Source organism: Camelus bactrianus, chromosome 9 (genome assembly GCF_048773025.1).
Source record: "Camelus bactrianus isolate YW-2024 breed Bactrian camel chromosome 9, ASM4877302v1, whole genome shotgun sequence".
Classification (NCBI taxonomy): domain Eukaryota; kingdom Metazoa; phylum Chordata; class Mammalia; order Artiodactyla; family Camelidae; genus Camelus; species Camelus bactrianus.
In genome coordinates, this window is record NC_133547.1 from 72,679,250 (window position 1) to 72,705,380 (window position 26,131).

At 39.1% G+C, this 26,131-nt stretch overlaps 2 protein-coding genes across 6 annotated transcripts in view; one reads left to right on the forward strand and one right to left on the reverse strand.

Annotated features, from left to right (window-relative positions):
- The first annotated feature begins 467 nt into the window (after positions 1-467).
- AKTIP (AKT interacting protein) lies at positions 468-9,823 on the forward strand. 4 transcript variants are annotated; one of them, XM_010963633.3, is made up of 10 exons: positions 468-594; positions 3,054-3,167; positions 4,481-4,686; positions 6,860-6,924; positions 7,009-7,109; positions 7,586-7,674; positions 7,753-7,851; positions 7,942-8,049; positions 8,815-8,875; positions 9,041-9,823. In XM_010963633.3, the coding sequence occupies exons 2-10, from the start codon at positions 3,126-3,128 to the stop codon at positions 9,149-9,151; spliced, it is 882 nt and encodes a 293-aa protein (XP_010961935.1). In that variant the 5' UTR covers positions 468-594; positions 3,054-3,125; the 3' UTR covers positions 9,152-9,823. The 4 variants fall into 4 exon arrangements, with proteins under 4 accessions (XP_010961935.1, XP_010961937.1, XP_074226850.1 ...); XM_010963635.3 differs by having other exon boundaries at positions 9,044-9,823; XM_074370749.1 differs by lacking the exon at positions 468-594 and adding an exon at positions 597-618.
- A 58-nt stretch (positions 9,824-9,881) lies between these two features.
- RBL2 (RB transcriptional corepressor like 2) overlaps positions 9,882-26,131 on the reverse strand; it is a 42,384-nt gene continuing 26,134 nt past the window's right edge. For both annotated transcript variants that reach the window (XM_010963632.3, XM_074370748.1), the window contains 10 exons: positions 25,187-25,351; positions 24,556-24,667; positions 22,173-22,442; positions 21,693-21,973; positions 21,429-21,605; positions 16,681-16,752; positions 15,895-16,000; positions 15,073-15,278; positions 14,282-14,446; positions 9,882-11,339 (listed from right to left, as the gene is read on the reverse strand). In XM_010963632.3, the coding sequence (XP_010961934.2) occupies positions 11,169-11,339; positions 14,282-14,446; positions 15,073-15,278; positions 15,895-16,000; positions 16,681-16,752; positions 21,429-21,605; positions 21,693-21,973; positions 22,173-22,442; positions 24,556-24,667; positions 25,187-25,351 (1,725 nt within the window). In that variant the 3' untranslated portion in view covers positions 9,882-11,168. The remainder of the gene's footprint in view (positions 11,340-14,281; positions 14,447-15,072; positions 15,279-15,894; positions 16,001-16,680; positions 16,753-21,428; positions 21,606-21,692; positions 21,974-22,172; positions 22,443-24,555; positions 24,668-25,186; positions 25,352-26,131) is intronic.

Sequence of the window (26,131 nt, forward strand, 5' to 3'; positions counted from 1 at the left end):
GAACGAGCGCGGGCGGGGACCGGGGCGGTGAGGCGGCGGCGGCGGCTTACCGTCAGGCTCCTCTCTCGGGACTCCAGTCCTGCGCCAGGCCCCGCCCTGACCCAGGCTAGGAAAAGCCGCAGTCACAGCCTTTCTGAACGGCAGCGGCGGTCACGCACAAATCTGTGGGCGGGTCTCCATGGTGACTGACGGAAGCCCTGCCCAATTATGTCCAGGTGCTTGTTTCCGCCCCATCCCTCCCCCGGGGCCGAGACCTCTGTGACTGACAGTTCGCCCCGGCGCTGTTACGTAAGGGGAGGGTCAAGTGCTGCCCCACCCAACCAAAGCCGATTTGATTGGCAGAGCCTAGTGCTGCCGTTCCAACCGCCCCCGGAAGAACGTTCTTGACGGACAGGTATGGGAGCCACTCGGCGCGGCGAAGTTGGACGGAAGCGGCAGGGCCCAGGGGCGGGGGCCGGGGGGGGCGGAGCCGAGGCTGAGAGCTGGCCGGGCGGGGCGGGGAGTAGGCAGGGGCCGGGTTGGCGCTGCGGCCAGAGATGCTGTGGGGCCGCGACTGCGCTCGGCAGCTAGGAACACTGCATTGAAAACACCAAGGTGAGGTGCACTGCCAGGCCGGTGGTAGGTACTTGAGGGCCTTGGAGTCCTCAAACCGGGTCCCCGGCGTCGTCGGGCCCGGCATTTGTCTGCCTTACCGGGGGCTCTCGACTCCGCAGTGACGGCGGCCTCGCTGGGACATGGGGGTGGAGCCGGGCACCTGTCCGCGTTTGCAGGCACCTGCTGTGCCGGCCGCCGGGAGGTCCAGGGCCTGGCGCCGGGAGGCTGTCCGGGAGCCGGGCTGGGCCGGCCTGAGGAGGGGAGGCGGGCCCGCCCTCCCCGGCCCGGTCCTCACGCCCGACTCCGTCCCCGCTCCCAGGTTGAGGCGGGTGTCCGAGGCCCTCAGCCCCCACTGGACGGTCTCTCGGGCCCAGGGCCGGCGTCGAGCTAGCTGCGAGGCCGGGACTTGGCCTCTGCCTTGTACTCATCTCGAGACAGGTTTGTCTAGATTCTCTGCGTGCGCAGAGATGGGTTTCCGCCCCCGGGCGAGGGTGCCCGTCTCGAGTGTCCCCAGAGAGCCGGGGCCGAGGCTGTTTTCATCTTTCTCCTTGGGCCCAGCTTGGTCTCCTCTTAACATAGAATTTAAGGCTGTTCAGGGTGATATGCCTGTTTGAGGACTATGGTACATAGAAGGAAAGAACCGCCCGTCTTTCAAGTTTTGGCTTACGACAGGTGCGACTCGTTCGTGCGGGGCCAGGATACTGACTTCTCAGCTGTGTGGTATAAAGAAAGGCAATCATGTCTTATTTGTATGGCTAAACCAGCAGAAATTCTAAAATTGTTTCGGAATGACTAGGACGTGTCTCGTGTCTTCTAACATCCATGTCACTCCTGTTGGAAAATGTTATACTCTGCCTGGGTAGAGTAGACATCTGTTATATGGTGTAGTTACTTCTGAAAAGTGTGCTACAATTTCTCCAGGGGATTATGTTGCTGGAAACAGGCAGCGGTAGATAATACCGCCTTCTTAAAGACAGGGGAAACTGGGGATTTTATTTGATTCTTAAAGACAAAGTCATAGAATCATTATGTGTTAGACTAGGAAGGCACCTTACTGATCCACCCCAGTAAATTTACACTGTGGTGAGCACTGTATCCCGAGGGGATAGGGTCCTCTGTTAAATCAGTTCTGTCCTAGATGATAGTCGAGTGCTGCACATTACTCTGGATCTGAAAACCAGTGTTTCATTTGCACCAAACAGGAGCATATCCCACCCCTCGCTTACATTTTTGATGTCCCAACCATTTTTACCTGTATCATAGTCACCTTTAAAGGCAGATTTGTAAAGAGCTCTCAGGAATAAGTTGCTACTTATCAGATGTAAGTCATCAGGTAAGTGGAAGAACCAGAATCCTCATCCCTTTAATTATTGGGTGGCATTGTATCTTGGAAAGCAGAGCAGCAGTAATGGGTGCTGGCAGGGTATGGGATCCACCTGTGGATGTCAGAGGCTCGTTGGCAAATTGTTGCTGATTAGGGACATTTGGTACATGCTTCTCTAATGATTTGCTTCTTAAGAATTTTGTAAAATGTTGCTTAAGTTTTCACCCTTCACCTTCAGCCTTTTGATTGGTGCACGTAGGAATTTAGAGGAGCTCGGCTTTAAACATGACCGAGCCTGGGGGAAGTCAACAGAGCAGACAAGCTGCTGTTCTTAAAGCTCCGCTAGCTGCTTGTCCTTTGCCTTGTCCTTTGTATTTTTAGTAAGTGACCCACTGATTTTGGGACCTTTGAGACACGCTTTCTTATCCACTTCATGAAACTTTGGTGGAAGATCTGTGTTTGTGAAATGTCTGTTTGCACTCCTCTGTTGCATTCGTACATATTGCTTGGCAATTCCTTAAAGGCCTAATCCTGCTGTTTCCACACTTGAAGCAGCTGAAAAAGGTTGTTTCTTGTGGATGGTCCCAACAGGACCCATTAGCCCTTTCTCATCTGCTGTATCTTCGGCTACCAGTTTTGCTGGAGAGAATCATTCTGTACTTGAGACAACTCATGTAAGACACTCTTAAATTAGCCCCTTGGATCTTTAATTCCCATATCCCTGGGAACAGTGAGAGACCCTTTGTGCATGAGGGCACAGTGCATTCTGAACCCAGCTTTCCCAGCAGCCAGATGCCTAGATATTATGCTAATAGCAACAGTTATAGTCCATATCTTCTGCACTTCTGGCACCAGAGCTGAACTGTGTCACTGAATATTCTGAATCCTGGCCAAGGACTCAGTACACAGATTCCTGTCGGCATTTAAAGATGGGAAAGAAACTGGAATCAGAAGAGGGAGGGAGTATAGAAGGAAACTGTTTCTGAAGATTTTTTTCCTCTAGGTTTTTATAACCATATATTATATAACGTTATACTGTATTTCTATTTAGAGGTTCACGTTTAGTTCTTAACTATTTCAGATGTCGTAACCATTGGTGTTGGTATGTTTCTCTGTTTTCCCATCTCATTTTAAGGTAAAGTGAATTCTGTGGACGAAAGAGGTTGATGACACAGACCACAGAATTTCTTTGTTTGGAGGACACGTTATGAACCCTTTCTGGAGCATGTCTACAAGCTCTGTGCGCAAAGTAGGTATAGTTGATAAGTTCAGTGGGGAAACCCATTTGTGTCAGAATAGAAGCCAAAAGAATTCATACCAGGGTTGCCTATAGCCTTAACAAATTGCCTTGTTTTTCTAGTTTAGGTTTTACTTTTGAGAAATAATTATTTTGTTGACTAAAGTCAGTTTCTGAGGCTGAAATCGCATCTCAAGTAGAAATCATTCTGCTAATCACGTTTCTGTTTTGACTTAGGTTATATTTACACATGATGAAATTTGTGACACATTATTGTAGTAGTTTTTCTACAAACTGTAAGATTCCATGGTTAGAAAAGTCTTGGGAAAGGCCAGTCCAAAACGGTCAGGTCAGACTTGAGAGAGCTGGTTAAATTTTTCTAAATAAAATACCTGTTTTATTTAGAAAAATAATACATTATAGGAAAACTTAAAATACAAAAAGAAAATGAATATAACCTGTAATTCTGCCTATAAGAGAACACCACTATTAATCAACTTTTTTCTGTATACAGTACTATGTACATGTTTAATACAGCTATTTTTTCAATTTTTTTAATTTTGGGGGGAAGGCAGTTAGGTTTTTGTGTATTTAATGGAGGTGCTGGGAATTGAACCCAGGGCCTTGTGCATGCTAAGCAAGTGCTCGACCACTGAGTTATACGCTCCCCTTATACGGCTAATTAAACGGCCTTTGTACCTGAGCCAAGAAAGTGCCATGAGATGGTAATTTAGTCTCTGACTCATTTAGACCTTTGTCTTTGATGAAGGATGACAGTTTTCTGGTGATAGTCCACATGTGGAAACATATCCATTAGGGACAAGATCAAAATCAGACCCATGCAAGTGAGAGAATAGCTTCATTCTTAGTTTCTGACCAAAGTGATGACATCAGGTAGTGACTGAGTTCGGTCATCTACCCTATTTTGAGCTACTTAGCACCTGACCTGTAAGTGCCAGGGGTTTTTTCTAGTCTTGCACAGTTGTCTAATTGCTCAGTTACCGCTTGCCCTCTTTCTGGGACCGCCAGGAGAAACCATTCCTTTCTGTTTCATGTAAATCCTGTAAATATCGGCTTTATTGTCATGGATGAATGAATGGGCATGGATGAATCTTCTAACGGTTTAGTCTTGGAGCAGCTTTGTCCCGCTCTTTAGAGTGGCCTGCCTGCTTCAAGCACTGTCAGGCCATCTTGCTCATGGTGCTAGAATGTCCTTAGAAAGAGTAATTCCCGCTTTTCAGTCAAGGACCAAGAGCACATCACATGTAGTCTTGTGATTTAAGAATCATCCTAACAAATGTTCTCACCACTTCCACCTTGAATAGCGATCTGATGGTGAAGAGAAGACTTTAACAGGGGACGTGAAAACCAGTCCTCCACGCACTGCTCCAAAGAAACAGCTGCCTTCCATTCCCAAAAATGCTTTGCCCATAACTAAGCCTACATCTCCTGCCCCAGCGACACAGTCAACAAATGGCACTCACGCTTCCTACGGACCTTTCTACCTGGAATACTCTCTTCTTGCAGAATTGTGAGTTCTAAACTATTTGGTTCCATTTTGAATGACCCTTGAAAGGTAAAGAATTAAATTTATTCTGATGGACTCAGTAGTACACAGCAGCCATTTACCCGTAAAGCGCAAACCCGTCCCCCTCCGGCGTTGGCCTTCGTGTGCACAGGACGATGGAAGCGGTTGCTGGTAGTATCACCTTTCTTAACCAAGGCCTCAGTGGTGTTACATAAACGCCCTCTTCTACAAGTGATGGTTCTTACTCAGAGCTTGGGTAAATAAGATTTAAAGGCAATGTGTGCTTTAATTTTCCATGTCTGTTTTGGAGAGCAAGAGGAGAAAGAAACTAAGATTTACTAAGCATCCACAGTAGGTCAGAAACTTAGTTTTGGTCTCCCTTTATATGAGGTGAGGGTTCGCCTCCCGAAGAGGTGGTTGTAGAGGGCGGACAGTGGGAGGGTGATCATTGTTCCTCCTTGGGTCAGACCCAACCAGAGGCATCCTGACAGACTGAGGAGATGGTCCCTGGAGGAGACGGTCCCTGTAGGCAAAGGTCAGGAAGCCAGACTTTTGGAGTCAACAGCTGAAGGAATGGGGACCATGGACTTGGAGAAGAGAAAGCCTAGAAAGTACTTGTTAAAGCTGTCTTCATATGTTTGAAGGTCTGTCATTAGAAAAGGAATTTGACTTTTCCTGTGTGGCCCCCAGAGGCAGACGGGCAATTCTAGGGAAGTTATAAAGATTTGGGCTTCATGTCAAGAAGAACCTGACTAGTCACAGAAGTCAAAAATTAGAGTAAAGTTGCACATATCAATAGAGTGTGAGGAGATGGGCACTTCTGCAGAGTCTCCTAGTGATGACCCAGCTCCTGGCCACCAAAGGGGCTCAAATAGTGAGTAAGTGCAGATGGCATTTGATTTGATAATTTGTTACAAGGACAAAGTTTGGAGAATTCTTAACTTCAATCATTTAAGAATTCCTTTGTACATGAAGTTATTTTAAAAGCACCCTCAAGCCCTCCATCACTGCACTAATGCTGCCACGTTGGAGGGTCTGAGGCCCCAGTGTAAATGGCTGGGTGTGAACCAGTAGCAGCCGTCCCTTCGGCTTTATAATGGAGGCCTGTGTCTGGCCAGGCAGAGTTGGACAGCCTTCCACTGTGACATTAAATCTGCTGTCTGTGTTGGGATACAAAATTGCCTTTCTGGCAAACCTCACTGCAGTAGTTACATCTGCCAACCATGCTGCTGTTGACATGCTGAATTTTAATGACTTAAAAATGGAATAACTAAAATGATTTTAAAAATAAGTGTGGTAGCAAATAGGTAATAAATAAAAGCAACTGACGCAGGTCCAATAAGCTACTTCTCAGAAGACTGAGGACTGGTAGGTTCATGTGTTTTAAGGCCCTCGGTGAACACTGTTCTTTTTAAGGTCCAGTCACAGCCTTCCTTAACAAGGGTCATAGCCCGGTTGCAAGGGACAGAGAAGAATGGCTGTCAGGTGACAGGTCCCAGAAGGGCCAGTGCAGCCTGCGTGTCAGTGTGCTCATCTTCCCTCGTGTCCGCACCACCGTTTTCCCACACCAGGGCCCACAGAGTTCAGGTGTCCGAGTTGGGGGCAAGTTCAGGAGTGTGAGCGCCTCACGCGGATGCCTGCCTTCACCCAGAACACTGCCACGTGGACTGGTGTTCAGACTTGAAATGACACCCACGTGAGGGTAGTTCCATCGAATTCTGATGTCTTAATTACCTAAAATTGTATTTTAAAATGGCTTTTGAATGTGGGTGGGTGAGATCTATTGTCCATAGTCACGAAGGCAGTAATTTGATACATACTCTCATTGACCTAAAATTTAATGTCCAGCATTACCTACAGGTTGGTTTCCAAGATGGTGTGTTTTAGGGAAACTGATTTCTGGGAGGAAAACTTGATTCTTTGTGTATCCGTTTGGTTTTAATTTCTTAATCTGGGGCCCGCTTTTGGCCATGTTTCTCTGTGAGCAAATGCTCGGAAGCCAGTAAATGGGCAGCAGTCAGGGCCAGGTGACAGGTTGTGATGGCTCCGTCTGTCTGGTTAGGGCATCAGCTGCCCCTCGAGGGACTCCTCGCAAAAAATGAACGTGGGCGGTTTGGTCTATATGTGTCATTTCCATTTCCATCCATCAAATCTCACTGTTCTGCTTCTGTTTTAGTACCTTGGTTGTGAAACAGAAGTTACCAGGTGTCTATGTGCAGCCATCTTATCGATCTGCATTAAGTAAGAAGGATTCACTTACTTTATAGCACATTTGGTTCCTCTGACACAAACATAGCCATTAACGGTGTATATTTTTTCCTACAGTGTGGTTTGGAGTAATATTCATACGGCACGGACTGTATCAAGATGGTGTGTTTAAGTTTACAGTTTACATCCCTGATAACTACCCAGATGGTGACTGCCCTGTAAGTAGGGGGCACAGCCTGGCTTCATTTCTTGGTCAGCGAGGAGGGCTTAACAGGCTTTAAAGATTTCTTGCTTCTTTTCCTGACCTAATGCGTTTATGATTTCGGTTTCCCAGAATCTCTTACCTACTCAGCAGCCTGTCACGGGGGTTTTTATGCCTTGCTGCGTCTGGCTGTGCTGGCCTCTGCCCTTGGCTTTACCGGCTTCTCTGCTCGGCACGCGCGCTGAGGCTCAGTGCAGCACTTACTGTGTGAGCGGTGACTGTGCCGTGGCAGGGGAGAGTGACTTTCCCCCGCTTCGCTGCAACACTTAGTTTTACAGGAAGACACTGAAAATAGTTAAGTGTCCTCTTGAGGCAGCTCTTTGACTTTAAGCAACGTGACGGCCTTGTCCTGAAGCCCCCTTTGCAGCTCTCTGTGTGGGTCTGACAAGCTCTATTGCTGCCATTAATGGATGTGTCTCTCTTTAAATCCAGCGCTTGGTGTTTGATATTCCGGTCTTTCACCCGCTCGTGGATCCCACCTCAGGTGAACTGGATGTAAAGAGAGCATTTGCAAAATGGAGGTTAGTAAATAAGTGTTTCCTCTGGTGACATAAGCCAGCAAGAGGAAGCCTCAGTAACCCTGTCATGTTTCCCTTTAGGCGGAACCATAACCATATTTGGCAGGTCCTGATGTACGCAAGGAGGGTGTTCTACAAGATTGATACAGCAAGCCCCCTAAACCCAGAGGCTGCAGTTCTGTATGTTACTTTGCTTTGTTATTTAAGAAGAATTTGAAGATAGTGAAGTAGATCACATTGGTAACTTTTTGATTTAAACTTTTACAACAGGTACGAAAAAGATGTTCAGCTGTTTAAAAGTAAAGTAGTTGACAGTGTTAAGGTGTGCACTGCTCGTTTATTTGACCAGCCTAAAATAGATGACCCGTATGCAATTAGGTGAGTGCTGATTATCCAGAGAAACTGCACTTTGCAGCACTGTGCTTCCATTCTCCAGGTGGCCTTAGAAAGGGGATTTAAAGGGAAAGTGTGTAATCTGTTAGCTTACAACCTTTCTAATTCGGTTATAACTTGACTTCTGCTTTACGTGGACTGACACGTTGTGCCAATAGCAAGCCTAGAGACTTTGGTTTCCTAATGTCACACGTTCAAATGTCAGGACTCCTTTCCAGCTGGCAGTTTTAGCTGGAGCCCCTCTTAAACTCCCTTACCCCATCAGCGCACAGATTGGTGGAAGGAGGGAGATGAACAGTGTGCAAGCGATCAGTATGAACGACGGGTTTGTTGGGCACTGTGATACTTTATCTCGGGGAAGAGGGGCAGAGGAGTATTGAGAAGTAAGGAGCTGGTGATTTAGCTCTTTGGCAGCATCGATGCTGCTGGTGGGGCAGCGCAGTGTAGTGGTCAGGAGCTTGGGTTCTGCAGTTAGACTGGGTGGCTTTTCCTGATGGGCTTTGGAGACCCAGAGCGGTTACTTTCACTGTGCCTCACAGGACTCCAGAGGTGTTGGGAGCGAACCCATGTAAAGTGCTTTGTGAGGGACGGTTATGTGAGAAAATCAGAGAATGTCTAAAACTTACATATTGACGACTGACTAAAAACTGTTCCCTGTTAAGTTTTGTTAGGGGAACTGGCTTAAAATTGTAAAAATGGACATTAAGCAGATTTAGTGAGCAGTTTGTTAATGTTTTTCTCTTCCTTAAGCTTTTCTCCGTGGAATCCTTCTGTACATGATGAAGCCAGAGAGAAGATGCTGACTCAGAAAGTAAGTAGATGACCATTTTGGAAGTAGTTAACTCGTTTGCTTTCTAAAATGTCTTCATTGGCGGCTGCTCAGTACATACAGGTAACTTTTGGGGAAACCAATCTGTATAGTGCTGACATCTCCTCATCAGTTATTTTTTTAATGTCTGCTTTTCATTGTGCCTAGAAGAAGCCTGAAGAACAGCACAATAAAAGTGTTCACGTTGCTGGCCTGTCCTGGGTAAAGCCTGGCTCGGTACAACCTTTCAGTAAAGAAGAGAAAACAGTAGCAACTTAAGAGCCGGTGACTCTGGTGCACTGTGCACTTTCCTGCTGGACTCGGGCTGGTGACAGCTGACCGATGGCAGAGGACTGCCTGCAGAGTAAAACAGTGTGAACGGTGACTGATGTCGGTGTCGTCCGTGAGTGCTTGGGTTTGAGCCGCGAGTTTTGGAAACCTCTTTACGTGATGCGTTACTTCTGTCAGAAGTGCTTTAGGGCGGTTATCTAGTTCAGTGCTCCAAGTTACTGGGGACCTTGACGCTTAAGTATTTTTCTGAATATAATGCTAAAGGTAAGTTGCATTCATTTAAACTAATAAAGTAGACGGAGTTCAGCGCTATCTAATGATTTCTGAATCAGTGGTTCCAGCCGTACATACGTTAGGATGTGGAGGACAGGTATGGAGAACAGTTCCCATAGCTGATGAGCACTTTTAAGTGGAAGATCACTTGAACCTCAGGCCTCAGCCTACTGTGTTACTAATATACGAACTGCTGTCACTGAGGTACATATTAGGTGGGTGAGAGGAAACCAGAACACTCGTTCATAGTTTTTTTAAAAAGCAAATTACTTACTGTATTTTTATGGCAGGAGGGAGAAAAAGTGTTAAAATGGTTTCTATTGAAGTCAGATATTTAAATGATGAATGACTAATGTGTTTTGTAGAGACAATAAACCAATAAATGATTGTTCTTTGTCATTTATGCAGGAAACTAAATACCCTTTTCTCAATATAACTAAACAGATTAATTTATAAATGCTTTATTGAAAAATACACTTATTTTCATATAAAATTACAGTAGCAGTAAGTATCTTGAGAGGTTTTATAAATATTTTTGCAGAACACTATTCTAATTGAACAGTGTAAGTTCCATATTTCTTTCAGAGCAATATGAAGTTACCTAGTAACTTTGTTTATACTGATTCAATTTACAATTGAATTTTCTCCCTAATAAGATTATTCATTCAACTTTAAAACTGCTGGAACAATAGTGATTAATAAAGGTATATATAGATAATTCAATAGCTGTTAAATTAACATTTTCTAATTTGTATAAATGGTACTATGTACTAATAAAAACCTAAATTCTCCAAGCTTTTTTTTTTTTTATTTAACTGTCAGGAACATATCCAAAGATTTAAAATATATCACCTTAATAAAGACACACGTCTTTTGGATAACTACCTCCTAAGGAAGAGGTCGTAATTTTTCATAATAATCCCCTTAATTCACCTTGATTTAAAATCTTTACTTAGCCATCCGATCCCTATTAACAAAACACTGGAGAATTTAAAACACACACCCAAAAGGTAGCTATTGGAGCTTTAACAGTTTTTAAAAAAGTACAAAAGCATTGAAGAAGATACTGAATTAAGTTCAACCTAGAAGTTTTGTACTCAAAGTTCACATTGTAGAAAGTGCCGTCGCAAATATACAGCAAAATCTAGGTTACAAAATCATGCCTTTTACAGCCCTAAAGTGCCACTTCTTATACAAGTTCACTCACACACTGCACCACACCTAAGGGGGAGAGAGGGAAGAATTATACAAAGGGAACGGGAGACTTGGACTAATAACCTAGGACCTCCAAATCTGGGCGCTCTACCTTGTCACCTTTTGGGAATGCAAAAATCTCACACTCCTACCAAGTGTTTTAGGACAAAATACCTAGTTTTTGTTTTGCTTTTCATGAGGGCCAGAGGTGACCACAAAACAGGTAGGAATGAGTTGAAAAACAGGTCCTCTGCTGGAACATGTTAACAGAGACCTCTTATTCACCTATTGGAGTATGCTTTGTTCTCTGCAATACTTGTAATAGCTTTGCCAAAGAGTGAAAAAAAAAAATCCAAGTTTGGATTCTAAGTACTCTTGATGGCAAGCACTGACTGGTAGGAAAAAAGGCAGTTGGGATGAGTAAAAATATCCTAAGGATACTGGAAGGATTAAGGAAAAGAGCCCCATCATCTAGCATGCATTAAATGATGCTGCTAAACAGTTTGTGAAGAGACAGTTTCAGTACAACAGACTAACCTCAGTGGGAACCTCGGTCATTAGCTACATCTTGGAGACGGCGTAATAAGGCAGAATGATTTTCTGGGCAAATTCTTTTTGCAGGTGATTCACTTCCATCTTCCAAAAGAATCCCTCTCTTTTTGGTTGGAGTTTCTCCTGTCCGTATCATACTGTTAATTTCTCTCAGTCTCTGGGGGGGCGGGTAGGATAGATATAAAAACTTTATAACTGTAATACACATAGTTCTGTTTAAGTCACAGAACCTCAAATGAGTTAAGCAGTTTACCTTGAAGAGCTGGAATATCTTTATAAAGAAAGAACTGTAAAATTTCACATCCTTCCAATTTTACGTCTCAATTGGCTGAGACTGATGATTTTCTGGGCTAGAGGCAGAATAGTTCTATTTTTTTTTTAACAAGCTCCAGAGGTGATTTTGATGTACACTTTTCCACAATGTAAAAAGGTCACAAATTTTTTTTAACAACAGTTAATAGAGCATCACATTGCTATACCATATTTAATCGATTCCATACGTCTCCATTTTCATTTTTTAAAAAATAGCATGATTTTACACAGTATTATACCCTTTTTTGTCCCAGTCGAGTGTTACTCATTTTTTTTTTAGCAGCCATGGAATTTCACAAGAGAAGCCTTAATTCCCTGAGGCATCTAATTAGGTAATTAGTATGATCTGTAATTCTAGAATGTACTAGTTAGTTATATATTATCCTTGGGAGAACTGAGAAAAGTCAGGCGAATTATTTTCTGTGTTCTGTGGTTCACATGAGGAACTCGGATTGAGAAAAACATTGCCAGAGTGCTAGAGAGACTGGATCTATTTATAGGTACCATCAGCATGAAGTCTCTCCAGAGCCCCAAAGTCAGTTATGACGTTTATTTTCTGGTAGTTAAGTTTTTTTTCCTGTGCTGCTGTCATTGTCCCTGTTTCCTAATGTAAAGCATACTGAGGATATTTCACATGCATTTATTATTATAGGAAATTTCAAACATACATGGGAAAGTAGAAGAGTCAGTGAATCCTCACATCCCACTTCAGCAGTTTCAGCCAGTCTTATTGGATCTGTACCCTCATTACTTCCTCATCCCCCAGAATGTTTTAAAGCAAATCCTAGGCATATTTATACTAATTTTATTATTTCAAAATAATAAACTTTTCTGAGATTTTAAATAAAATCACCAGTGTTTTCTATTATCAGTATATGCACCTTCTCAAATCTTAACTATCTTAAGAAAGCTTTCCTGACTCCCTTTTACCCTCTTGCCTTCCTAAGTCTGTCTGCACTTCCTATCTCTAGTCTCTTATTTACTTGAATATTCCTTAAATTGTTAATTGTATACATTAATTGTATAAATGTTATTTGCATATAATGTATACATCATTATGTGATGTATATATTGTGCAGTCTATAATTGTATACCTTAATATACATAGCACATTAATATTGTACATTAATGTTATGCATAATTTATATACAGTATGCAGTTTTATACACCATAATTGATACAACATGTATATGATAGTTTAAAAATGAATAAATTCTTATTCCAAACAAATTCATACAGAACACACCTAGACTGCTTAGCCTCACCTAGTCCCTTGGGACACCTACTATCATCATTCATTCCCTGAACAAATCAGGCCACTGTGTAGATGTCTACTCTTCTCCTAGGAATGCACTCATTAGAAATGTAATGTGCATTAAGTAAGGTTTCAAAAATATTTAAATGGTACATTTTATGTACCATTTGGAATATTTGTTCAGCTAACATTATGTCTTAGGTCTTCTCATATCAGTGTATATGGATCCCATCTCTCTAACTGCTCTATGATATTCTATGGTACATCTGAATCATAGTTTAATCCCCTACTAATATATTATTTCCTCCCAATTGTTTACTACTATAAGCTCTATTATTGTAACTTATTAACAAGTTGTACCAATTCACTGAAACTGTCCTGACAAGTGTCACTAACGATTAATCATCTGACTTGATCTTGTGTGGTGTCTGATACTTCTTTTCTCATGGTAGTGTAAACGTCAGGTTATCATAGGTTGGTTCTGGACCTTGAGGTACTTCTTGCTTTGTAATATTCTTCCTTGATCTCAGCTATTACCTACTAAGTTGTGATGCAAGTCTTTCTCCAACAGTCTAATAATACTGCTGTCATTTACTGAAAAAATTCCCAATTCTTTGCTAGATTTTTTTTTTTTTGAAACATCCCCAAGTAGTGATAATATACAGGCAGGATTGAAAACCACTGAATTGGACACTTAAAAAAATGTTTTGTGCAGAAAAAGTTAGGTTAAGTTTACATACAGTTACAATTCACCCATTTAAGCCTGACAGTTCTGCATGCTTTGACACATACAGTCATGTTACCACCACAATAAAGATAAACTAGTTCCTTCATTCTGAAGAATTCCCTCACTCCTAGTTAACCCACTTCCAAGTAACCACTGATGTTCCTTGTCCCTGTAGTTTTGTCTTTTCCAGGATGTCAACGGAAGTGGAATTATATAGTAAGTGGTCTACCGAATCTAGTGTTTCATTTAAGCACTGATGCACCTGAGATTCATCTTTTTTGCTGAGTGTATCAGTAGTTTGTTCCTTTTTACTGCAAAGTAATAGTCCTGTCTGGGGGTACCACAGGTTTGTTTATCCATTAACCAGCTAAAGTGGGTTTTCCACTTTTGGGCAATTAGGACTAAAGTCATTAGAAACATTCATGTACATTTTCCGTAAGAACCTAAGTTTCATTCCACTTGGGTAAATACCCAGCAGTGGGATTACTCGCTATATGGTAAAGATATGTTATCCTTTAAAAGAAACTACTAAGCTGTCTTCCAGGTACAATGGCTCTGTGATACCACTTTGCGTATTTACTAGCAATATATAAAAGTTACCACTGCTCCACATCATCTCTATGATTTGTTACTGTCATTTTCTTAGATTTTAGCATTCTAATGGGCATGTAATGGATGCAGTGTTTCCAAATCTTGTGCCCACTTCTAAACTGGTTGGTTGTTTTCATGTTGAATTGGATAATCCTGTTGCTAGAATCCTAAGCATTCTGAAGTTAGTAAAGGCCAAGATTTATATTAGGCTCACCTTTGAAGGACTGTTGCTGAAGTAGTAGAAAATCTTTTCTCGAGGAGAAAGCATTGTTTCATTTTTATGTGGGGAAATGTAGACAGGATGATTTTGAGACAACTGTATTCGGCGAGGAGAGCCTGTTCTTACAAATGGGTAAGGGGAGAGTGGAGGAGCATCCATCTGTTAAAAAAAAAAAATCAGTATTTCTAAGAAAGGTAAACAAGATTTCTAACCAGGTACTTTTTTTTGAAAATGGTTATTTTCATTCAAAGAGTGAAGAGGTGTAATAAACCAGCAGCTTTAGGAATGAATGGTAGACAGTGACGGCCCAACAGCAACAATTAAACCTAAAGAAAACCACACAAATAGCAAAACTTAAGTGCTGACTTTGTGCCAGTCACTTTTTAAAGCATTTTTAATACATCATGCTATTCAATCCTCACAACAAGCTTTCTGAGCAAGGGACATGTATTCCCATTTTCTAAGAGGAAACAAGAGGCACAGAAAAAGTTAAATAACTTGCAAGCTCACCACAGCTGGCAAGTTTTGGACAATTTGAACTCATGCAATTTGTCTCGTGTTACTATACTTTGTTGGGAATCCAAATACCATCTTATTCTTGTTTAATGCTTCACAATAATAGAAATTATGCTGGTTATGCAAATTATTTCTGTTAGAGACTTCCTTAGTTTTACTGAACAAAAGAATTATTTGTAAAACTGGTTTACAAAGAAGTAGCTTAAACATAAGTGACTCCTCATTCCTCACAAGTGAAAAAAGTATGAAATAGTCCTCGCTGAACTTACTACATTTGCCTGTGAATACTTCATGGCAAATGTTTTAATCTGCTTTATGTAGATGTTGTTGTAGAACTGAATGAGGTCTCCCCTCTCCTCCTCTTCCACGTCGCTGTTGGCACCTGTGAGGCGAGTCGGTGTCGGAGGGGCACTGCTCGGCTGTGGAACCGGCAGGGTGCTGCTCGACCTCATGACAGGGCTGGAGTCTCTGCTGGCTGCAACCGTGGGACAAAGAGTGTTAAACAGAAAGACTGCAAGTACACCCTGTGTTTAAAAAGAGAATCCAATAAGACAAGGGTGCACAGAGCTACCTGCTCTGCTTGTTTAGTGGCAGCAAATGGGCACTCTGTTCCTCATACCAGGGAGCAAAGTGCAGATAAGAATGAAGTACTAACTTCATCACCGTGCTCTACATGCAGCAAGGGCCTCCTGAGTAGTTTTCATTAATTTACACCAAGTTTTCTAGGACCCGAGCCCTGCATGAAGTGGTGTAAATCAATTCGGGATGGTATTTCCATAGCATGGTTTCAGTTGACATGTCACATTTTTCTAGAACTCAGGTCAACAAATTCCTGCCTTCTCTAACCTCTAATTCCCCTGGAGGAAAAAAATGTTGTACACAATGTGCCTCAAAGCCATGGGATAAAGGATAGACAACTTTGCTATAAATTTAGAATTAGGTTTATTCTTCCAACAAATATTTTGCCAATAAAATATTTTCATAGTTTCTATAGCAGTAATTTCATTTAGTAATCCTTAGTTTTCTAGGCCTAAAAAAAGGAGAGAAGGTCCTAATTTTGCTTTTTAAGAGTTCATAAAGATCACACTTACTTCTGTCTTTGTTTAGTTCTGTTGGAGAATTCTGATGGCTTCTGCTATCACTGCTGCCAGAATTTCTTCTTTTCCTTTTCCCTTTTATCAAAACACTTCTATACACCTTTAGAGAAATCATGAGACAGGAACAGAAACTAGTATTTATTGAGTGCATCCTAGACTGCATGACCTTGACATGATGCTTAATCCTCACAACTCCGTATGGTGATAGTCCTAATCAGGGGAGGTTAATAAATAGAGCGAAAGTTATAGATACATCTATTAAGTAACACAGGATTTACATCAGGGCCTTCAACGTCCAAATACTGCCTATAATACCGCAGAGCAGTAATAGTATCCAACCATAAAATCAAGTCATTCTAGGTTAAACACAAAGATCTTACATACACCTACATCTATGACATACATGAATATCATTAAAGGTAAAATGAGTTTTAAGATTTCATTTTATGCTATCTTGGTTAAATGTACAATACTGTGTTTCCTCAACCAGACTGAATTCAAGGTGACACAATCCAAACAGCTTCCTAATCTATTTTGGGATTATCTGAATTAAGAAGGAATCAAATATTTCACATTATTACCTTTGGGGGAAAAGAGAGCTTAACTAATCAGGATATGAAGCTGTCTGTCAATAATTAAATAAAATTAAAATAAAGGTTTCGCTTAAAGTAGTCTTAGTTTATTCTGGAGAAAAGGCCATAGAATCAACTGAAGTTAACTTTTTGTATTCATCAAAGATTTTAACCTTTATTTTCAGCCCTGAGAGGAAACTGTAGTTACCTGGCTCCGGGCCTGTGGCTGAGTCCTATAACAACGCATAATATTCTGGAAGGACTTGTCTTCTTTTGTGACCTGGCAAAGAACAAGAGTATTTTGAGAGAGAATTTAACTTCCAGCATAGTTCTGTGAGGTGCTCTGTGAACGTGCTCCCCTGTGAAACTGGTGAAAATTATATAAAAACAACCACTTAAAGTATCTGCAATGGTCCTAAAAGCATACAACAAATGAATATATATTCAAGAAAATCTACTAAAATTCACTAACAACAGAGGGAATAAATGGTTTTTGAATGAAGACCTGGAATAAAAAAAATTGCAGTAGCAAAAAATTCACCAGAGGAATGAAAGAGTAGATTTGAACTAGCAAAGAAAAAAATTTAGCCAACTTGAAAATGGAGACTGCAATCCAAAGAACAGAGAAAAAAAGTGAAGAAAAGTTAACAGCTTCAGCGAAATGTAGCACACCATTAAACACACCAAGATACACAAAATAGTTACCAGAAGGAGAGGAGAGAAGCAAAAAAAAAGAAAGACTGAAAGCTTCCCAAACTTATTTTTAAAATATTAATCTACACATCCAGAAATCTTAGTGAATGCCAAGTAGGATAAATGTGAAGAGATCCATACCCAGACATACAGTTAAAAAAAAAATGCTGGAGGCCAAAGAGAAAATCTTGAAAGCATCAAGAGAAAAGCAACTTTTTGCTTACAAGGAAACTCCAATAAAGTAACCACTAACTTCTCATTAGTAACTATGGAGGCTACGAGACTGAACAAAGTAATAACTAGGAATCCAATATCCAGAAAAGTTATCTTTCATTAGTGAAAGTGAAATAAAATCTCAGAAAAACATACAGAAAGGAAATCTACTGCTGGCAGAACCATCTTACATGAAAATACTAATGAAAGTTCCTGAAACTAAAAGTGACCCCACAGAGTAATTAAAATACCACCCCCCCACACACAAAAACCAAAATAAACAAAAAAACAAAGAGGACTGGTAAAGATAATTATGTAATTGTAAAGATAGTATAAAATGCATGTTTATTCACAACTAATTTTTTAAAAATTGCATAAAACTATATTTTTCATAATATATATGGATTTTTTTCATAATTAGTATATGTATGAGGAAGTGGGGGAGATGTTGATCAGAGAATACGAGCTTCCAGTTATAAGATGAGTAAGTTCTGGGGATCTAATATACAGCATGATGACTACAGTTAACAAACTGTACGGTATACTTGACAGCTGCTAAGAGAGTTGATCTTAAATATACTCACTACCAAGAAAAAGTAGTTGGGTGATTGACATTAACTAACCTATAGTGGTAATCATAATGCAATATATACATGTATCAAACCATCACATTGTACACCTTACACTTACACAATGTGATACATCAATTATTTTTCAATAAAAGTGGGGCAAAAAAAAAGAATACAGCAAGAAGAAAAAAATATGTAAATGGTAAGCCCTAAAAAAACCATTAAGGAAAAAAAAGTTAAAAAGTCATTAATGAAATCAAAATGCTGCATTAGAAAGTATTCATCTAATGCAGATGAAAGCAATAGAGGACCAAAAATACATGAGACATATATAAAAAACAAAAAGTAAAATAACAGACGTAAATTCAGTTAAAACAACAATGTTAAATATGAATGGATTAAACAACACAATCAAAAGGCAGAAATTTTTAGACTGGATGAAAATGAAATCCAACTATACTCTGTCCACAAGAGACACACTGTAGATTAAAACAGACAAAAGGATATAAAAGAAAAGGATGGGGAAGAAGATATAACATGCAAACAGCAACCCCAGGAAAGCTGGATGACTATACAAATATCACATTAAATAGACTTTAAAACAAAACTAAAAGTTACTAGAGACGAAAAGGACGTTTCATAATGATGAAAGCACCAATGCATCAAAAACTAACAATTAAAAACACACATTCACCTAATACCAGAACACCAAAATGCATGAATTAAAAACTAACAGAAATGAAAGCAGAAATAAACAATTCAATAATAATATTTAGAGTTCAATATCCCACTTTCAATAATGGATAGATCAACTAGAAAGAAGATCAGTAAAGAAACAGAGGAATTGAACATCATTAAACAACTAGGCCTTACAGATAATCTACAGAATACTCCACCCAACAATAACAGAATACACATTCTTCTCAAGTGCACAGTGAATGTTCTCCAGGTTAGACCATATGCTAGGCTAGAAAACAAGCTTCAATAAATTTAAAAGGACTAAAGTAATACAAAGTGTAATTTTGATCACAATGGATTGAAACTAGAAATTATTAACAAATTTGGGAAACTCACAGATATGTGGAAATTAAACAACATACCTAGCTAACAATGAGTCATATCAAAAGAGAAATGAGAAAATACTCTGCCATGAGTGAAAATGAAGACACAACATACCATAACTTATGAGATGCAGCTAAAGCAGTGGTTAAAGGGAAATTTATAGTTGTTAAATGCCTATAGTAAAAAGAAAGAAAGATTAATTACTCAACCATCCATCTTAAGACACTACAGAGAAGAGCAAAAATTAAGCCTAAAGCAAGCAGAAAGAAGGAAGTAATAAAGATTAGAGCATCTAATAATAAATGAAACCAAATGCTGGCTCTTTGACAAGATCAACAAAGTAGACAAACCTTCAGCAAGAGTAGCCAAGATAAAAAGGTTATCAAATTACTACTGACAAAGAATAAAAAAATGACTAAAAAAATATTTTAAACAACTGTGTGCCAACAAATTAGAAAGCCCAGAGGAAACAGACAAAATTTGAGGAAGACATACTACCAAAACAGATTCTAGAAGAAACAGACAATCTAAATAGACTCATAACAAGAAAAAGAATTATTCATCAATAAACTACCCACAAAGAAAAGCATAGGGCCCAAAGAGCTTTACTGCTAAATTCTACCAAACATTTAAAGAAGAATTAATACCAATTCCTCACAAACTTCCAAAAAACAGAAAAAGGAACACTTCCCTAGGCATTGAGTCCAATGTTACCCTGATAACAAAACCAGAAAAAGCCATTACAAGAAAACTACAGACCAATATCTTTTATGAGCAGGACAAAATTCTTCAACAAAATAATAGCAAACTGAGCCTAGAAACATATAAAAAGAATTGTATACCATGACCAAGTGAGATTTACACCAAGAATGCACGGATGGTATGTGTGAAAATTCAATCAATGTGATGCACTATATCAATAGAATAAAAAACAAAACCCACAATTATCTCAAAAGATGCAGAAAAAGCATATCTATTTCCAACACCTTTTCATGATAAATACACTCAACAGACTAGGAATAGGAGAGAACTTCCTCAACCTGATAAAAGCATCCATGAGAAAAAAAACACAGCTAATATCATACTTTACTTTTGCTTTCGTCCTAAAACCAAGAACAAGGCAAGAATTTCTGCTCTCAACACTTTTATTCAACAATACCAGAGATCTAGTCAGAGTAATTAGAAATGAAAAAAAAATTTAAAGGCATCCAGTACAAGCAAGAAGTAAAACAAATACGTCTATAAGCAGATTACATGATCTTGTACATGGAAAATCCTAAATAATCCACTCAATTAGAAGTAATAAATGAGTTTGGCAAGGTTATAGGATATGAGATAAACATAAAAATCAATTGTATTTCCATACATTTGCAATGAACACATCAAAAATGAAACAACTGCATTTATAATAGCATCAAAAAGAAAACAAAGTTAACAAAAAAGTGTAAAAGTTATACTATGAAAACTGCAAAATATTGTTGAAAGAAGTTAAAGATGACATAGATAAATGGAAAAAATCCTATGTTCACTGGTCAGAAGGTGAAATACAGTTAAGACAGCAATACTGCCCAAACTGATCTACAGAACAATCCCTATCAGAACCTGACCTGACTTCCTTGTGACACAAAGTCAGAAATGACAAGCTGATTCTAAAATTCATAAAGAATTTCAAGAGATTTAGACTAGCCAAACAAACCAAAAGTTACCAATTTCAAAACCTGAACCATTTGTTTTTAAATGGGTAATTTTATGTTATGTGAATTTCACCTCAAATTATTTTTAAAAAGTCAGTTGATGAGTGTTGAGTTAAAAAGTGTTGATGAGAATGTGGAGAAATCAGGACTCTCATATGCTACCAGTGGAAATGTAAAATGGTGCCGTGACTTTGGAAAACAGATCAGCGGTTCCTCAAATAGTTAAACACAGTTTACAATGTGACCCAGCAGTCCACTCCTAGGAATATACAGAAGAGAAATAAAAAGATGCAGTGGGGGAGGGTATAGCTCAGTGGTAGAGTCATGCTTAGCATGTACAAGGTCCTAGGTTCAATCCCCAGTACCTCTGTTAAAAACAAACAAATAAATAAATAAACCCAACTAGCCTCCTCCCCAAAAAACAAATGTCCATGCAAAAACTTGTACACAAATGTTCCCAAAGTGGAAATAATCTAAACGTCCATCAACTGATGAAAGGATAAACAAAATATATATTTATACAATGGAATACCATGTTCTAAAACTGACTATGGTGAATGTCACATGTATTTATGAATAAACCAAAATCCACTAAGTTGTACATTTTGAACGAGTAGGTTATATGGTGGTATGTGAATTATATCTCAATAAAGCTGTTAAATGTGTTCTGAGAATAAGAAAGCAGCATCTTTACTTTTTCCTTTTATATTCCAAATGGTACTCACCTTTGCCATCACATAAATGGCACACATTAACAACTGGTCCAGATGTCTGTCCATCATAAGTTCAGGACACTGAATTATGGAGAATTCAAAACAAGTCCAGATTTTTTTCCTCAGTTCATCTGAAATATCCAGTTTAGCACAAAGATCCCGAAGGCGAACACCTGCTAAGTGGTAAACCTGGTAGATAAATAAAAGTATCTCAAACTCTGTTTATCTCTCATATTTCCCAAGCTCTAGACCTGGTAAGGGTACATGAAAAATTACCTTTCTAAAGAAAAGTGATAAAGAACTGGTCTTCCTGGGTCTAATACTGCCGCTGGTTAAAGGCAGGCCTGGTTTCTGCTGCTGTCCACCTGGGGAAATCTGTTGAATGGCCACCTGACCAGGGACTTGCAAGGTCGTTCCTGTCACCTGTTGAGAGCTCAAACTTCCAGCCAGGGCCTGAGCACTGAGGGGCTGGATGGAGCCAGTCACAGCTTGTGCCTGCCCCCCAACATTGACTTGGACTGGGAAGAATGTTATTCCTCCATTTTCATTGGCAATGCCTAAAGTTTGTTTCAAAGGAAAAAAGCACAAAGAAGATGTTGATAATACATGATTCTCCAGGCAGAGGTTTCCAATTTCCACCGTCCCAAACCACCCCTCTCCAATCTTGTCTCATATCATCATTCCAGCCAAATCTCAGGTAACTTTCTAATAAATGCCACAGAGATGGAACTTAATATCCAACTCTGCCTTCCTTACCTTGCACAGGAATGGTCACTGTTTGTCCATTGTTGGCTGTGACAGTGGCTGTTGCCATGGTGACCAAAGTCTGTCCAGGAACTGGTGTGACAGAAACAGCCTCCCCAGATACATTCTGCACAGAGACGGCATTGACCAGAGGCTGTGGGGGAATGCGCCCAGGTGTCCCTCCATCAGTGGGGCTATCATTCTCAACAAACAGCCTCCTCCTGGTAGAGCTGGCTGTCGGGGAGCTGTACCTATCGTATAATGTGGTTGGAGATGCTATGCCTAGGGTCAAAAATAAACCAAACAAACACGTTAACTCAAGGAGACAGATCTGACTTCTATCCAAGCTGTTATGTACACAACTAATTAGTGTTTGAAATACTTCATAATTTAAAAACAAAAATTATAAGAGTCACACCATAACTACTTTCACTGAATGAAAATTCAACTGACACTATTAAGAGCAATACTTAGAGGATTTTTCTCTATTTTGTCTCAAAGTGCTCCCTACTTCACTCCACCTTCTGCCAGATCAAACTGGACTTTGCTCTCCACTACCACAGAACCTTAATGATTTAGGGGCAAATTAAATAATTTTCTATTTTCTACCACATTTACTTTCTGCCTAACACCCATGTAAGATGTGACTTCACTGTGAAGCCACTACTTGATAAGAAGACTCGATGGACCTGTTATTACTATGGTATCATCTGGGAGCGTTTCCCCCATTTTATGAATTTTCACCTTTGTCATTTTTTACATATAGAAAATTACTAAAACTCAATAATGTTCTTCAGCAAGAATGGAGATACATGTTTTGGATTCAATTAATCTTAGTTTATTTTTTAGAATAATTTTATTGAGATATGATTCATATATATATATATATAAAACCCACTTAAACTGTACAATTCAATTATGAGGTTTTTGTTTTACTGTGGTAAAATATATGCAACATATAACTTGCCACTTTAACCATTTTTAAGTATGCAATTCAGTGGCTTTACATTCACAATGTGCAACCACCACCACTATCTATTTCTAAAACTTTCAACATCCCAAACAAGAAACTCTGTTAACCATTATAGCTTAGTCTATTAAGTATTCACACCAATGTATGAATTTTCGAGAAGCATTCTTTTTCCTCTTCCAAGTCCAGCTGTAAACTGCACATCAGTGGGATTTAAATATTGAAAACGTATGTTGGGAGGTCTAAGAGGACTGACAGGAGTAGTTCTGACAGACTGTGGCTTAACATTTCAATTTCCTAATGATACAAAAACAAATTTACTATATTTATATCTGGAACAAATATGCAGTGTTAGAAAGAATACATTCTGATTATTATCTCAGAAAATATTAAGAGACCTCATGAAAATGGAGAAGTGGTAAGTACAAAAAAATGCAGTTTAAAGTCAAGTCCTAATCCATGGATTTGGGAAGGAAAAACTCTGCAGAAATAGAACTGAGAAAGACCAGCTATCAGATCTATGGGTCTGAGTGGATAAGCAGAAAAACAGTTAAGCCACTAAGTCAATATGACTCTTCTTTCAAAAATGAGGAGGTTTTCATATAGATCATTCATATTCATTGAGTATGCACTGAACAGAGAGTGATTCCTGATTTTAAAACTGATATTTCTTCTACAGCCAGTGCTTATCAATTACATTAAAACGCTGATCAAGAAACAAGAATATCTTTCTATTGACATCCAAGGATTTAGAACTCTTGGGATGCAGAGAACTGCTTTTTAAAAAGTAGTTTTATCTCAAGTATGTAAACTTAAACCTTGCACCTGGCAGATGTTATAAAGAGCTGCCTGAAATGTAATCAGAAGAATAGCAAAACTTTCCTTTCCTATATTTTAGGGCCAGCAATGCTATTATATTAACTGGAGTCGCACAGCTCAACTGACAAGAGTCAAAGCTAAACATGCTCAGGCCATTCAGTCCTCTTACCTCACTGGCTCATCTGTACCTCATTAGATCATACACTCCATCGTTAAGAAGCTTTTCTGTTCCTTCTGATTTTAAAAGTAACTCATATTCATCTTAAAAAATTTACAGAAATCACCTGGAATTCTATTACCCAACAATAATCATTCTTATTAATAGTTCAGTTTTTCCATTTCAACCCTTTTGTATGTATCTTTTCTATAAGATAAAAATACACTTAAAAATTAGGAATCACATTAATACAACACTCTATTTTAAAAGACACTTGTCTTATGCATTTTCCTCTGTTCTTAAACATTCATGAAAAGCATTACTTTTAAGTGATCCATGTAACACTATAATGTACACTATACCCTACTAACTTCACTTGTAGTTGTAGATGGAATTTAAATCCCCAGATACTGGGCCCCAAAACACTCCCCCTAGTATTTTAGACTTACTTCTTCCAAGTCCTCCAGTATCAGCACGAACTTCACTCACCCTTCTGGGAGTCAAAGGGGAGCCAGCAGTACACATTTCATCTGCTCTTTCCAGGTTCTGAGGGGGCATGACCTATAAAGAATTGTTCACACAGAATGTCATTATTCAAAACAGCATCTTAATTAGAAATACAATAATAATCTAAGGAAAAAGAAAACTATCTTGGCTCATCAGTTATTCCACCCAGAATAAATCAGCTGCTGTCTTTTCCACTTTCATACTGAAGTTAAAAAATTCTGGCAGGCTTAAAAAATTCAAACCTAATGACTGGATACTAAATATAAATCAACCTTCATTACTAATTTGGAGAATTAGACAATCAACCATTCTAAGGTACAGGAACTTGATTAGGAACTCAAGACAGAATACTGAATACACTGTCAGTGAAACCTTGGGGCAATCACAGATTATGTCTGACTCTTGTTCCCCCTTAGATACAGGGGTAATTGTACCATATCAAACCCAGCTGTTACCCTCTCATACTCATGAGGAAGATACTAAGTGTAACTGCAGTCAGAGAAAGAGAATAATGAATAGACTAGATATTGATATACTTTTGTCACAGAAAGATGTTAAGATCTTTTCACAAACCTCTTCGCATGTAGGAACTCTGTTTTCATTGTCTCTAATTCTGTCCCACAGTGGAGACTCTGGTTTCCATGCCAAATGATCCAAGATCTGTTCTTCAATTTGATTAAGATGTTTTACCACCTCTCTACAAAGACCATCTTCTGCTCTAATGAATACTTCTATCACCTGAAATTTTCAAAAATGCCCTGGTTTGTTTAGTAATAATAACTTTTTTACATGAAAATTGTTTAAGTGCAAAAGCAAAATGTGTAAACTTACTTAAAATTTTTTTACATATTTATAGAAACAACAAAGTCAATTTATCAAAAATTACAAATTTAAAGAACAGTACTATTTTGAAATAGCTGCTCTTCCTTTCATTGTCTTTGTAAATAATCATTTACATTGCATGTATGAATTATATAAAATCTTTTGTATCATGATACATTTCTAAATTTTTTAATTAAATAACATGCCTGTCTATTGACACTGAAAAACATTACTCAAAGTTTCATATTTAAAAACTCTGAACATTTAATCTACACCACTGTAAAAATTAGTTTCGACTATGTATGAGAATTAAGACAAACTCATACACTAAATCAATATCAAGAAGGAAACAATACCAGATTTAACGCTTGTTGATCACACGTGGGAGAGAAGTCTAATTCTTTCTGAAAGACACTTTCATTTAATTTCCATAAAATAAAAAAAAAGGTTGCTATCAAGATTACCTAGTGATATGTTTGCTACTTTTCTAAAACCATCTTAGCTCATAAAATGGAAGTATTCTAAAAGCCTTTATCAGATAAAAGGAGGAATCACATGAAACTTTTTACACAAAATAGGTCTTTATACTACATTAAAAGAACTTATGTAGTTCTTAAGACTGTTTCTTCTCTGCTCCCCATTTAGAGAGGAAATTATTAAATGTGTAACTAAAAATAGACGATATGTACTTATATA